This window comes from Sorex fumeus, unplaced genomic scaffold (genome assembly GCF_029834395.1).
Source record: "Sorex fumeus unplaced genomic scaffold, SorFum_2.1 ptg000086l, whole genome shotgun sequence".
In the NCBI taxonomy this organism is placed as follows: domain Eukaryota; kingdom Metazoa; phylum Chordata; class Mammalia; order Eulipotyphla; family Soricidae; genus Sorex; species Sorex fumeus.
The window spans coordinates 20,832,716-20,848,966 of record NW_026606143.1 but is presented as its reverse complement, the minus strand read 5'-3'; the positions used below and the strand labels follow the sequence as shown (position 1 = coordinate 20,848,966).

General features: G+C 41.2%; 1 protein-coding gene across 1 annotated transcript; it reads left to right on the top strand.

Moving 5' to 3' along the window:
- Positions 1–14,049: 14,049 nt before the first annotated feature.
- LOC130039259 (melanoma-associated antigen B2-like) lies at positions 14,050–15,027 on the top strand. The gene has a single exon (XM_056131106.1). It carries the CDS (start codon positions 14,050–14,052, stop codon positions 15,025–15,027), a length of 978 nt encoding a protein of 325 aa, XP_055987081.1.
- Positions 15,028–16,251: the final 1,224 nt, after the last annotated feature.

Here is a 16,251-nt window from a genome sequence, read left to right as displayed (position 1 = left end):
GTACCTCAATTAGTGTTAGATTAATTAACTGGAGAAACTGTGTGTAGACTGGGGGCCAGTAACCTGCGAGGCATCCTAGAATTTTACTTACCACAGTGAACATTTGGTATCATATGGTTATTTTTATAATTAAGAGATTATCTCCTAAAGGTACCTACTAAGCAAAGTATTGTTATAAATGTTCCCCTCAAAATAATCTGTGGTTGTGATGGGAACAAATTAGTAAAATTGACAACATACTGATATTGCTGAGGATCAGAAACTAGTACATCAATTATTTATTGATTGCATTATTCTCTCTACTAGTGAAAATATATTAATTATATCACACAAATTATTCCTATGAGTAAAATAATGAAAAAGTTATGATTATTTGTGAATATCTGCAACATTAACATTTAAACATGATCTAGATAGATAAAATTACTTAACATATCACTGCATTAAAGAACATTCACTGTCACTGTCCTGTTGTTCATCAATTTGCTCAAGCGGGCCCAGTAAAGTCTCCATTGTGAGACTTGTTGTTACTGTATTTAGCATATCAAATATGTCACAGGTAGCTTGCCAGGCTTTGCCATGCGGGTGAAATACTCTCAGCAGCTTGCTGGGTTCTCCAAGAGGGGCAGAGGAATTGAACCCGGGTTGGTTCAGTCAGATTCGTGCAAGGCAAATGCCCTACTGCTGTGCTATCACTCCAGTCCTAAAACAATAAAAATCAAACAAACAAAAACCTACAGCAAAATACTTGAAGCATGAAGGTTAATAAGATTAGGAAATTCAGCATTTAACTTTTGGAGTTAGATTAAAAACCAAGAAAAGTCATCAAAGCGTAAGTGGCAATTCTCATGTTTATAGTAAAATAAGGGGCTGGAGCGATAGCACAGCAGGTAGGGTGTTTGTCTTGCACGTGGCCGACCCAGATTTGGTTCCTCCGTCCCTCTCAGAGAGACTGGCAAGCTAAAGAATATTAGTTCTTATATTACATAAGAACATTTTAGGCTCAATGAGGGCCTGTTGCCAAGTGCATCAAAAAGGTAATACTGGCACAGCAGTTTTTTTCACACCAGTGAAGGCTTTAGTGCAGTACAGAATACAATGCAGGCATAATGGTTATAGAAATAGAAGGAAGCACATGAAATTTCTATTTTGGCTACTTATTTGAAAAAGAGGGGGCTCAAATTCTGAGACAAAATGAATTGTTATCCACTTTGAGAAAAACAGGAAGTTCCAGGATACATAGGACAAGTTCCTTGAAATCTCCAGATCATCTGGCTTCCCAAATGATGATCATGTGTTTTCTGTGTATGTTCCTCCTAAATCATACCTCAACAAGGCTTTTATGACTGTTTTGAAGGTAAAACGCAAGTAGCAAAGGATGTTGTCTATGACTAAATTTATTTTATTCCTCCCTGGGCTGGAGCGATAGCACAGCAGGTAGGGCGTCTGCCTTGCACGCGGCCAACATGGCCGACCCAAGTTCGATTCCTCCGCCCCTCTCGGAGAGCCTGGCAAGCTACTGAGAGTATTCGATATGCCAGACACAGTAACAACAAAGTCTCCAATAGAGACGTTACTGGGCCCGCTCGAGCAAATCGACGATCAACGGGAGGGCCTTTACCTTTACCTTTTTACCTTTATTCCTCCCTACAAAATAAGTAACATATTTACTGCTTCTATAATAAAGAAGTTCCTGCCAAACTGTTAAATATAATTTTTTTCTAACCCAAATCACAACTGTCAAGGGACACTTTGGGTCATCATAGACAGCTGTGTCCCTTTAGAGCTCGGTTTCCATCCGTGATTATTTTTATTCTGGAGAATCCCCACATGCTGTTGTGCCCACAGCTGGCTCCTGGTTCTGTGCTCAGGGATTACTCCAGGTGAGCTCAGAAGCTCACATCGGGAGCCGGGGATCAGCCATGTGCAAAGCAAGTGTCCTACCAGGTGTACTCCTGCTTCTCTGGTCTCTATCTCTGGTTTCCTGTTCCTTTTTAATCACTTATCAATCTAAAGAATATTAGGGACAACGACCATTTTGGCTACTTTCTGTTGACAGAAACATGGAACAGAGTTTGAACAATAGTATTGTGGAAAGTGATTCTTTGGATATGGGACAGAACAAAAGATACAGAATTTTTTTAATAAGTATAATAAGACATAAAATAAATATATCTACTAAAATTACAAGAATTACTACAATGAAAATTACTGAAGAACTGAAGAGATCATATAGCATGTAAGGCACTTGCCTTGAACGTGGCTGACCCGTTTGATCTATGTGGTCCCCCAAGTCCACCAGGAGCGATCTCTGAGCACAGTAAGGAATATGACCTGAGAACAGCTAGGTATTGCTTAAAATTAAAAAGGAATGACAGATCACTTGACAATCTGACTTCTTAAGGAAGATCAGATCAACTGTGTACTTGAACGACAAGAATATCTAGTAAAGTGGGTCCTTGGTTGCTGTCATCCACCCAGGTAAAGATGCTCTTGAAACCAATGAGCTCAGCTCTCTGGCAGCAAATTACTCAACAGGTATAACCCTCAGGAATATAATAACTGGTTTAAAACTCAGCTTGTATTGCAAATATGAACGTTAGCATCCAATTCTAACTTTAGACACTTGGTAGTTTTAATAAGAGGAACTAATAAATTCCTTTTTTAAATAGCACTGGAGCACTGTACCTTCCTCCCATTGTTCGATTTGTTCGAGCAGGCACCAGTAACCGTTGTCAGACTCGTATGTTACTGTTTTTGGCATATTGAATATGCCACAGGGAGCTTGCCAAGCTCTGCCATGTGGGTGGGATACTCTCAGTAGCTTGCCGGCCTCTCTGAGAGGGACGGAGGAATTGAACACCAGTTGGTCTCATGCAAGACCCTACCTGCTGTGCTATCGCTCCAGCCCTTAATTTAAATATTTGCAGAAAATACACAGATCATGATTAATTCAGCAAGGTTAGGAAATTAAACTAGATAATCCAACACCATGCGTAAAGGTTTCACCAACAGTATGAGATTCCCATGGCACAAGGAAAACCTTGTCATTTGGGGAAAAAAAATAGGTAAACAACTCTAAGCATGACAGGTTTCTAAATAGAGAACCTTCTATAATCCACCAGACAATATTCCAAACTCACAATGGCACAATGTATAATTTTATAAGAAATTTGTGCTTTATATCACAACAGTACCCATTTTTAAAATAAAAAACTTTGCACTTAGTTATTTCCTTTATTTACATTCAAGTGCATTTCTTAGATATCATAACTCCTAAAACCTTAATTCCCTAATTTCAAATTTCGAATTACAAATTATTGTATTTATACAGCATTATTTTAGGATCCTTTGAAAGATTTACAAATTCATGAAGCCAGAGAGAATTTGCAAAAGGCTACAGCATATGCTTTTTATGCAGAAGTGGTCTGGGTTCATTCCCAGTAGCACAAGTTTCAGAAGTAACAAGAGAGTCTCCTGAACTGAGTCAAGAGTAATCTCTAAGCTTCACCAAATATGTCCCAAAAGAAACACATTACAAAGAAAAACAATTACAAATTAAGTTTAAACCTTCAAGAAGATGTATTTCCTGATATATTCATTTTCCAGGTCACACAGATACATCTTACCATGGATCTAAATTCCCAGGTTTAGAACAAGCCCAATTAATGAGGACTATTTCAGCAAAAATTACCTAGGCAAGCAATGATTCCCCTTTACTAAACTTAGTCCATACAAATATAGTTATTTCTCCTATTCGACGATGTGAGTTGATTATTGACCTATTGACCAACAAACAAGATGGAACAAAATATTACATTAAATAATACAAGTTCATGGGCACAGATGCTTCAAATTGAGGCATTACAGTCTGTTTGGTTTGGAGCCTCCCAAGCAGTTGTCAAAGACGCTAGCCAGCTGGTTTGGAGTTTGGAATCAAACACAGATCACAGCACATGCAAGGCATGGGTCATTGGCACTGAGTTGTCTCCACAGCCCCACCACCACCCCCTCACCCCAGATCCCTTAACTCTTAACTAGTTTTTCTTTATGAAAAGTTACATTTTGTTTCTTAAAAATATTCTGAGTCAGCTCTAATCATAACAGCAAAATTTGAAAAATCAAGTGTGTTTGGTAGTAGGGGGGGTCACAGGGTCACACAAATATACACAACAGGTTTAAGAAATAAGAGGTGGGGCTGGAGCGATAACACAGTGGGAAGGGCATTTGCCTTGCACGCTGCTGGCCCAGGTTCGATTCACAGCATCTCAAGTGGTCCCTGGACCACTGCCAGGAGTAATTCCTGAGTGCATGAGCCAGGAGTAACCCCTGTGCATTGCCGTGTGTGACCCAAAAAGCCAAAAAAAGAAAAAAGAAAAGAAAGATGTTTTACAGGTAACCCAAACAAAAGCCCAGTCCATGAGATTCTTTAATAGTCACCAGGGAAATAAAACACCAAAATAAAACATCAAAATAATCAAGAAAGGCACACACCGCTCCTGACTCTTTATTCAGACTGTAATAAAGAGTCTTGCAAATGATTGAGTGACAAGATTTGACTTGTCAAAGCACTGAGCAGCAGACCCTCACTTGGCTTTGAACATATAAGGGACTATGACATTCACATACAACACTGATTATTTTTTATTCCATCAACCTCCCTCCAAATTCTTTATATTCTCAAGTTATCCTTTCACAAAATATGTGTCTTTGAAGTTATTTATGTGCGGTCTCTGGTCATCTCTTATAAAATTCTCTGTTCTCTGCAAGAGTAGAGACTAAGTTAAAGCTGAACTCGACCCAGGTAGATATACTCCTTGACAGCACAAAATCCTGCTTCTGACCTCAGACAAGTGACAAGAACTTGCCATGTTAAACCATAAGATGGGCTTCAAAACAGTCTACACTCTCACTTCAGACAAAATAACCAGTGAACATAACTTGTCTGCAAAGGAGAAATAGACACAAGATTCACAAACCAGAGGCTGCCATCCCTTCTTTTAAAGCACCTTCAGATTTCACTTTGCTTCTAAATCAAGACAAGTATCAAGTCCATAAACCACAAAAGGAAAATCTGCGAAGTGTCTTGAAAAACTAATCTACCTGTCAAATACCGAATGTTATTTGAGGAACAGCAAAATTCTCGCTAAAGAGTTAAAAACCCAGTGAAAAAAATTAACTAGCTTAAAAGCCAGTTTTTATTGCTGATATTAACCCTAACATCCAATTCTAACTTAAAGCACATGATATTTTCACAAGAGGAAAATGAAAGTATTTTTTAAGTATCCCTGACTTAATTAGTTGCAGGAAAATACCCATATCATATTCAACTCAGAAAATGTATGAATCCAAACAAAATAATCCAACATTAGACATAAATATTTTACACTATCTTAGATGTCCAAAGTACAAGAATAGCGTCATTAGACAAAAAGAGAATAAGTTAATAATTCTATATCTGACAGTTTTCTAAAGAGGATCTGATCAAGAAATACACCCACATATTATTCAAGGTTCAAAGAAGGATGTCCACAATTTTTTATTAAATTTGTACAACTTTATCACCAAACCATTTTAATGCAAACATTTGCTTTCTAAGTCATTTCCTTTATTTCAATTATTCTCTTTTTTACAGAAATCTTTCAAGGTTTGAATTTAACTTGAAATTTACTGCTGAGTTACATTCCTAGCTACTAAAAAGTTTTAACTCTTAAAACTTAAATACAGGGGCCAGAAAAACACAACAAATTAAGGATAAGGTATTTCCCTGACCCGGCAGACCCTAGTTCAATCCTTGGCACCACATGCAGTCTCTCAAGCCCTGCCAGGAGTGATCACTGAGCACAGAATAAGGAGTAATCTTTGAGTACTGCCTGGTGGTCCCCAAACAAACAAAAAATAAAACTTTAATTTCCTAATTTTCCAGAACACACAAATACATCCTACCACAGATATAAATTCCCAGTGTCAAAGTAAGCCCAATTCAGTAAAGAATATTTTAACAAAATGTTCCAAGCATGCAGTAAATATACCTTATTAAGCTTTGGCAAATTATGCCTGGTCTTTCCACTATTTGGATATTTTGAATTGTTGCCCAATAAACACAGGCAGAACAAAAATATTGTATTCACTAATATAACTTCACAGAGATAAATTCTTCAAATTAAACCCCTCATTTTAACCTGATGTTTATTTACCAAAATTTTTCTTAGATTACATCCCTTAAAAACATTTTGAGTTAATTATTCTAGCAATACCATTTGGAGGCAAAATGAAACTCAGATTTGTTGGGATACAGGGCAGCATACAATTATAATTATACAATTGATAGTTTAACAGATAACTTGATTAATAACAACCTGAACAAAACTCTGTTCCACTGATTTTTGTTGCAGTCACAAAGAAAATGCACCCTCTAAACAGTCAAAAGTAGTCAAATTCTCAATGCATACATAGAAACATATAAAACAAGCATAGTCATTGGACACAATTCCAAAACCACAATTCCAAATGGTCAAGAATCAGCTTGTAATATAGTCCTCAATTGTCAGGGTGAATCAAACAGCAGACAAAACAAGAATTCTGAGCTCAACTAACCAGACAGATCAGAAACCAAAGACAAAGTGGAATTTAGTAGTCCTGTGGTTAGAACTTTTGCATTGTCTTTAGTCCTGGGACTCTTAACTCAGGACTTTTGACTCTGACATGGTAGTTACCTGGAACTATCCGACCACTCAATCCAGGAATTTGCCAGACAGTGATCTATCAGGGGGTGTTCAACATATAAGAGACTTCAAGATCAAAATAAATAAAGTTTCCTGCACCTATAGCCAGATTACTAACAAGAAACAGAGGAGACCCAAAGCAGACAAATTAAGATAAAACATTTTACTCACCACTCTGACGTCTCCTTACTTGGGCTGTTTCCCTAAGCAAAGTAATGAAAGGCACCAAAGCTCCAAAGTCCCTTGGCCTAATGGAAGCAGCTATGGCAAACCTCCAGGGAGCTGTGATAATCCATCAGATGTGAGTTAGGGGGAGGTTGCTCCGGGATCTGGGGGAGGTGTCTAGCTCTGGGAATAGACAGGAAATTCTATAATCCTGAGGAAATTGAAACTGTCACTCACTTGCACAATAAAGAAAAGGTTTTTGTTTTTGTTTAAATCACAGTCTTGCAGTACTGGAATACAATAAAGGCAGGAACAATACTCAAATCTATGTAATAGTCCTTTTACTTCTTGGGATACTTATACATGTAAAAGTTTGCAGCTTTCATTTTGCTGTTTGTTGAAAAATAGGCAGTGGCCTTCAAAACAAAGAGGGTGGAGTTTCTCTGCAAGCGCTCTGAAAAACATAAATTGTAACAGATCTTGGGCTATTTCCGGATCTTTTGAAAGTCAACAATAAACAGGAACAGGAGGATGGGATGTGAGTGTAAGAGTTAAATTTCCATTCCTTCCTTTCTGAAAAACAGTGACATGTTTACTGTTTCTCCAAAGCAGTGGCTGAAAAAAAAATAGGGTTTACATTACTTTACTTTCGTCTGAACAACTGTCAGTGTTTGATCCCTGTCCCTCCAGGGAAGTAGTTTTATGTCTTGAAGTTCTTGGCACCCCAAGTGAGGTGAGGCATATTATTTGCAGATAAAGCACGCAGCCCACAGTCTTCAACTAGTGAAGTGCAGAGGTGAGGCTCTAGGGGCCAACTATGCTCCTCACTTATATGGGAGACAGAAAAAAAGCTACAGTTCCCTGGACGTGGTGGTGAGAGCACCGAATCCTAACCACTAGACCAAGAGGAAGCGCTCTCATATGGGTATGAAAGAGATTTAATATTTATATGTTTTAAATTTTAGTCCTTTCAATTAAGTTTTTGAGTCTCAGAATCTTAGTTTATGACAGACAGGAGCAGGCATTTTTTAAAATTTATCTAATTGAAAATTAAATGAAAACTTGGTGTGGGCAGGGCTGGAGCTATAGCACAGCAGGTAGGGCTTTTGTCCTGCACGTGGCCAACTGGGGTTCGATTCCCAGCATCTCATATGTCCCCCAAGCATGACCAGGAGTAATTCCGGAGTGCATGAGCAAGGAGTAACCCCTGTGCATCTCTGGGTGTGACCCAAAAAGAAAAAAAAAAGAACTTGGGGTGCGGGTCACCACATGAACTCAGGAATAATAAAGTGTGTATTGTTGTGGCCCCAAGGTACTGCTGGGGAGGTCTTTAACCCCCATGCACCACAGCACCAAGCCTAAGCCCTGAACTAAAGGACCTCACCTGGATGAGCTATGTTGGAAACTGGATGAGCTATGTAGGAAATGACCCTGGGTCTCCCAGCAAAACTGTGTGTGGCCACTATAAAAATTTAAAAAGCAGCCAATTTTTGGCTTAATTTATTTTCCTTTGTGAAATTGAAGTATATGTGCTTGAGTCAGCGTAGTTTATTCAAGAATGTAGGCAAAATTAAATCCTAATAAATTTTACTTCTTATATTCTTGCTATTTACTTGGCCCAAGTTTTAATTTAGCATCTGCTCTTTGGAAGATTCCTGGCTAATGTTGATATAGAATTGCAGAGACCAGACCAGTTCTCTCATAAAGTGTGTGACCATATATTTCCCATAGTCTAATGGACCAGTGAAAATATGAATAGCCAAGGTGGGAGAGAAGCTCCCTATATGGAATCCAGTGTAAATACCTAGAGGCCGATAGAGATTTTGGAAAACTGGAATGTGGAGATAATTTTAACTTACACTGTATGATGGGATAAATGAGACTGTGAGAAACTTTGAACAGAGCCAGACATTCAGATGGTAGGTCTCAGAGTTGAAAAACTTCAGCTTTAGAAAAAAAACCTTTTTTCATCTTGTGCTCCATCCAAGTGCAAGGGAGGGTGAGGTACAAATTCTTTTATGTAGATCGTCTCCGGGGAGTTTCCTTTTTCTTCTTTCTTTTGGTTTTGGGGCCATACGGCTTGTTTGGGGCTTACTCCTGACTGCACTCAGGGATCAGTCCTGGCTGGGCATGGGGGACCATACGGTGTTCCAGGAATGGAATCCATATCGGCTGTGTGCAAGGTAGATGCCCTAGTTGCTGTACTGTAATTACAGCCCCAGCTTTCCTTATTTTAAAAATAAAATGACCTACGAGGTGTGGAAGCTAGTTCAGCAGTTAGAGCGGGACCCTGTTAGATTTCACTCATCATGAGGGTCCCGGATCACAGCCAGGGTGGTCCTGATATCCACCGCACTGCAAGCATCACATCCTGCATTATATCTCTGCCCTAGGTTGTGGATGAGGTCCCTGGGACTCCTGTGCACCACTCAGAATCGCCACATGCCCTCCAACAGTCACAGTCCTCCCGTTATTCATCGATTTGCTCGAGCGGGCCCAGTAACGTCTCCATCATGAGACTTGTTACTGTTTGGCCTAGCAAATATGTCACGGGTTTCTTGCCAGGAGAGATACTCCCGGTAGTTTGCCAGGCTCTCTGAGAGGGGCAGAGGAATCGAACTCTGGCCGGCCATGTTGGCTGGGTGCAAGGCTAATGCCTTACCGCTGTGCTATCGCTCCAGCCCTGTGCCCCCCAAAATACTTTTTTTTTTGTTCTTTACATTTGGGAGCTTTTATTTTTTTAACTCGATGCTTTTTTCCCTTAAATTTTTATTAGTGAAACACTTTTTTAAAATCATGCGCTTTTTTCCTTAAATTTTTATTAGTGAAACACTTTTTAAAAATGTCCTCTGCAGTTTGAGTCTGCCTCCGTTTTGCAGAGGGAGTGACCTGGGTGTTAATGGATCGACATGAAAACCCTGAGTGTTGTAAGGGTACCTAACCCCACCCCACCCCCGCAAAAACCCTAAAGGGTGCCGGACAAAATCTGGGTCTGCGCTCAATGCCAAGGGACCCTAAAGACAACCACCGAGGAATCACTTGTCCAACCTGTGTGGTCTCAAGATGGAATAAACCTTGTTACTAAAGACTGGCCCATTCCGCGAGGTGGGGGGAGGGGGTTCTCTGGGGCATAACCGGAGCCAAAGTGGGGACTTTGTGCACTAAGGGACCGATGTCTCTGCCAAAGAGAGGGGTCATTGAATTAATTAACCCCTTTTCTCTGGTAGCAAGTACTAGGAACTCAGGCAGCTATGGAAAGGTGATCAAGTAAAGGTTTGAGGCTGTCCCGCTGAGATTAGCCTAAGGGGCACTTGAGTAAATAGTTCCAACGAAAGAGCAAAGCCTCACCGCGGACTCAGACTACAGGATAGAGGAGGTGGTGCATTCCGAGATCACTCCGAGTCCGAGATCACACCACGTCCGAGATCTGAGATCACGTGAATTCTGAAATCTCGTTGGCGCCTGATCTTGCGCTCGCCCGAGCCGAGATCACGTGGATTCTGAAATCTCGTTGGTGCCCGATCTTGCGCTCGCCCGAGCCGGATCTAGCTTCACCAGATTTCCGCTTTCGCTCGACGAAGCGAAGCGCGAAGGGTGCGGCTTTGCTGAGGACGGTTAGACTCGTTTTGGAGTAAGGTAAGGACCGAGGGGTGGGCCCAAGTGATTACTAGCCCACCTAGAATGTAGGTGTTTCCTCAAAATACCACCCTGAGGTTGGTAGCGTCCACCCTAGCCCGGAGCTCTAAGGCCGAGGTGTCCTTTCGGTTTTTCTCCTCGTGGCGTGCCTGAAAGGAAGACGAGCCGATGGGAAATCTGGACCAAAGGGTCTGGCTGGGGAGGGCCGTTAGGGACCTTTTTGTTTTTTTAAGAACCATCATTTACAAAGTTAAGGATGAGTTTTAGATATATGAAATTCAAGCACCCTTTAAAGCCCGTAGTATTTTTTTTTAATATGGGGCTGGCGGGATAGCACAGCAGTTAGGGCATTTTCCTTGCAAGCGGCCAACCCAGATTTGATTCCCAGCATCCCATATGGTCCCCTAAGTAGTTACCACCAGGAGTAACCCTTGTGCATTGCCGGGTGTGACCCAAAAAGCCAAAATTTTTTTAATTAAAATTTTTTTAAAAATTAAAAAAAATTTTTTTAAGACCTGTGGTTTTCAAAGTTATTGATAGTTGAGTTTTAGGCGTATAATATTTAAACGCCAACCCTACCAGCAGTGTCAACTTTTCTGCACCAGTGTTCCCACGTTCCCTCTCCCCTTCCAACCATCACTGTATCCCCGCCCCCACTTCTCCCACCTGTCAGCCTTTTTTTTTTTAACTTTTTTTTTAAAGCATTGAATTGCAAAGTCATTCATAGTATCTGTTTCAGGCATACAGTCTTTTCTCGATTTAGCTATTGAAGGTGAGAAAGTAGAACTCGGGGAGCCAGTGATGGTTGGTCCTTCAGTTTTGAGGGCACAGAGCCATGCACCCACTGTTGCTTCCAGACTGCTTCAGGCCAAGTATTTAGGCCGCGATACCTCAATAATTCATTTTAGCGGAAGGTTGAGATAACTCTACTCTTCATTTTAGCGGAGGTGGGGGAAAATGCCCAGTTAAAACACCTCCTTTTTCTAGATTGTTGCGGGTTTGTGTGTATGTTCTAGTAGGGCTTGCTTCCAGCTCTCCTTCGGGGATCCCTACTGACTGTGCCCAGAGGACCATACGGGGTTCTGGGGATTAAAATGGTGGTGGGTTAAAAGGAGGGGAGAAAGAAGAAAAGTGTCTGTTGTAGAAGTAGGCTGGGGTTTGGGGTGGGTAGTGGGAAGGGAACTGGGGACATTGGTGGTGATAAATGTACACTGGTGAAGGGATGGGAGTTTCAACATTGTGTGACTGAAACCCAATTATGAACTTTGTAACTGTGTATCTCACGGTGATTAAATTAAAAATAAAAAAAGTTTAAAAAATGGTAGTGGGGTGTGAGACAAGCACCCTGCCCACTGTACTATCTCTCTGGTCCCCTCATATGAAGACCTTTGTCTGAAAGGTACATTTGCAATTGGCGGAGGGAGTATAGGCTCATAACAGTAAAAATAGATCTGTCAGTACTAATAACTGGATGTCTCAAAATAGGAAACTGCACCAAACAGCACCGCTGCTCACGGATCTTGGAGAACACAGCTGCAATTGCTCAGTAAGAAGTACCCTGGTATTTCACTGTAATTCAGTTTTTAAAAATAGTTTTAAAGCAAAAAATGTAATTTAAAAATATGATAGTGGGGTATGAGACAAGCACCCTGTCCACTGTACTGTCTCTCTGGTCCCCTCATATAAAAACCTTTATCTAAAAGGGACAGTTGCAATAGGCGGAGGGAGTTCAGGCAGATAACAGTAAAAATATATTTATCAGTACTAATAACTGGATATCTCAAAATAGGAAACTGCACCAAACAGCACCACTGCTCACGGATCTTGGAGAACACAGCTGCAATTGCTCGGTAAGAAGTACCCTGGTATTTCACTGTAATTCAGTTTTTAAAAATATTTTTAAAGCAAAAAAATTAATTTAAAAATATGATAGTGGGGTATGAGACAAGCACCCTGCCCACTGTACTGTCTCTCTGGCCCCCTCATATAAAAACCTTTAAAATGGACAGTTGCAATAGGCGGAGGGAGTTCAGGCAGATAACAGTAAAAAGATATTTATCAGTGCTAATAACTGTATGTCTCAAAATAGGAAACTTCACCAACCAGCACTTCTGCTCATAGATCTTGGAGGACATAGCTGCAATTGCCAGGCAAAAAAAGACCCCAGTTTCTCTTACAGCTCACCACGTTGGTGAGGGTTTGGTAGCACTGTTAGACTCAGCATTGATTGTTAGAAGGGGGAATTCCAAATCGTACCCACAGTTAAGGTTAAAAACTTTATTGGTGAACCCAGACTCCAGAACAGAGTTTATCAGAGACCCTTCAGTACTAAAAAGCTCTAATCACCCTAGGGGGAATAATGGGTCAGTCTGTCAACTCAGTTATTAAAAGTGTTAGGACCTTTTTCGATGGTGAAGATTCTGAATGAGGACATGGATATCATTCAATAGCCAGAGGAGAAAGTTGCACAGGGTATTGCTGATAGTCCTGGAATTTCCGGGAAAGAGCTTAGCTGGCCCACCCCCAACATCTGTCTTAAGATTCTTAGCTGTTGGGGGCTGGAGCAAGAGAACAGCGGGTAGGGCATTTGCCTTGCATGTCACCGACCTAGGTTTGATTCCCAGTATCCCATAAGGTCCCTGAGCACCACCAGGAGTAATTCCTGAGTGCAGAGCCAGGGGTAACCCCTGTGAATGGCTGGGTATGACCCAATAAGCAAAAAAATAAAAGATTCTTAGCTGCCTTCTGATTCATAAGAGCTGGAAGCCTTGGTTTACAGCTTTGCTGCTCAGTTCTGCACATCTAGATGTTGGGGCACAAATCTCATGTGGGGAATGAGACAGTTACCTTCCCCAGAACAAAGGTTGCTCAAAGTTACACCTTAGTAGTTAACCCTGTAAGTCTGGTTTAGAGCTCTCAAACTTAGTTGCTCTCTATTTTCTTTCATAGTGCTCTCAGGGATATAAGTACTCCATTGTTCATAGGGAAGAGACTCACTTCTTAAATCAATGTGATGGCCTTGAGTTGTGAGGGTACACTTCACAGAAAGAAGTGAGCTAGAGAGCCTGGACCCTACTTTCAGACCTGGGTGATCTGGGTCTGGTAACAGAATGTGGCCCATTCACTTCTTCCCAGGGAAGTGAGGGACCTTGTCAATGGGAGTAACCTTAAAGAAGTACATGAAACAGTTCCAGGTAATGCCAGAAGCCAAGGAGAGTACCCTGAGATTGAGAGATCACCTCACAGCAGTGAATCCCTTCCTGTCAGTCTTGGAAGTTCACAAACAGTTATGACTAGATAAGAGAATTTTCACCCCTTTTTGGGGGGAGGCGATCCAAGGGAGTTAGGAGGCATTAATATTAGGGGATAAACCTTTTCCGAGTTCTCAGGGCATGAGCTAACCAAGAGCCAGTGCTCCCACAAAACTTTCAGAATTGGTTTCCTAAAAGCCAGGGTGGCATCTCATTGCTAAAGCTCCTCACACCCTCTTATCTTTCCTCCTTTAGGGGCCCACACCACAATCATGCCTCGTGGTCAAAAGAGTAAGATCCGTGCCCAAGAGAGACGGCGAGAGAGACGCCTTCAGGCTCAGGATGGGACCCCAGGTCTCCAGGCCACTGGTGCAGAAGCAGAAGAGATTCCCACCTGCTCCTCTGTTGTTTCTGAGGGTGATCTTTCCACTGCTTGTGCCGCTGGCGTGGCCCAAAAGCCCACGAAGGCCCCCAGTGCTAGCATCTCTGAGGCAGGTGCTGCAGGCCCCAAATCAAATGAAGGTGCCAAGAGCGTAGGGAACAAAAGTGCACACCCTTCTCGGGAAGGGGCCTCCGTTCCAAATAAGCGGCACAGAGATCCTTTCTCTAAGAAGGCAGGGATGTTGGTAAATTACCTGTTAGAGAAATACAAAATGCAAGAGCCCATTTTGAAGGAAGACATGATGAAGATTGTCAGACGGAAATACAGGGGGCACTTCCCTGAGATCCTAAACAGAGTGTCCCAGCGCATGGAGCTGATCTTTGGTCTTTATTTGAAGGAAGTCAAGCCTGATGGGCAGTCCTTTTACCTTGTTAGTGAGCTAGATTTCTACGATGATGGGTGTCATAGCAGTAGCAGAGAATATTCTAAAAATGGGCTTCTGATGCCTGTCCTGGGTGTGATCTTCCTGAATGGCAACTCTATCTCTGAGAAGGATATCTGGCAATTCCTAAATATCTTGGGGATATATGAAGGGAAATTTCATTCAGTCTTTGGGGATGTCAAGAAGCTCCTTACCCAAGATTTAGTGAAGGAGCAGTACCTGGTGTACCGCCAGGAACCCAATAGTGATCCTCCAAGCTATGTGTTTCTGTGGGGCCCAAGAGCCCGAGCTGAAATCAGCAAAATGAAAGTCCTCAAGTTTTTGGCCAGGGTCAATGTTACCTGCCTGTGTGCCTTCCCAGAGCAATATAAAGAGGCTCTGAAAGAAGAGAGAGAGAGAGCTGCAGCCAGCAGTTCCTCCCCATAGCTAGTGAGAGATTTGAGGCAGATTCTTTGTGTTGTGTTTCATGAGAACTGCCGTATCAAAGTATAAGTTAGCTACAGGAGGGCTGGAACTACTAGCACATGCATGTGTTTATTTGCATATATATATACACACACATACAGTCTTCCTGTTATACATTGACAGCTATTAAGAGAATATTTAGATTCAGAAGTTTAGAGACATAGTTCACAAGTTTGTTGATGTTTATAAGGTTTAAGAGTTTGTATATATGTTAAGCAGTTTGAAAATCTGTGAATCCTTTTTGGGTTCCAGAAAGAGACAATGTAGCTTTAGAAAGAATATTACTGGAAATGTGAAGGGACCCTGTAAAATATACTTGTGGTCTTAAAATTAAAAGTTGCCATATCTTGTTTTACCTTGATTTACTTTGATCTTTCTTTGTTAAGTTAAAAAATAAATACCTAGATGTGCTTGACCTGTTTGTGTTGTCAAATTATTAGTAATTAGTAATATAGTAAGTTCTTTGCTCAGTACTTCATTTTTATCTTTAATTTTGCATAATTAGTCTTTAGAAGATTCTGTGTTTGGAGTGATGGTGCTCAAGACAAGGCCTTCTGCCGTTAGACTTGGAATCTAAGAGCAGTTACTAAATGAGGAAGGTGGTAAGAGCTGATCCTTTCCTGATTTCTGCTCCTGTGTCCAGTCCCAGAACTTCCCTGCATTACAACACCCTTCCTCTGGGTCTTCCCAATGTGGCCTCCTGTTCAAACTAGAACCCAATCTTGCATCCTCCAGAGGCTGCATGATAAAGAGCTATTTATACTTCCTGGCCTGCTACAGGTGCCAGACTTCCTGTGGACCCCTTAGAGGGCAATAGACCCACACAAGTAATTGGTAGGAGAGTTTTTATATTTATATATCCCCCTTGGAAACCTCCACTACACATTAAATAGGTAGGTTTTTTTTTAATAAAATAAGGTTGATTTTGCCCGGTTATTGCAAATGTTAATCTTCCAAGGTATTATAAAGGAAGAAAGGATGAGCTCTCCCTACTAAGATCTAAGGGAAGATTCTTTTGAAAACTGGAAAGGAACGCATATTCAAAATTATGTGTTATACACATAAAACATTGCAGAGTTTCTGTATTAATGTGACCACTTCACAAGCCGCAAGGTATTTAGCAGGATGGTATTGCAAAGTCCATCACAATTGCTTTTTATTGAGACACTACTATAAAAATCTGTA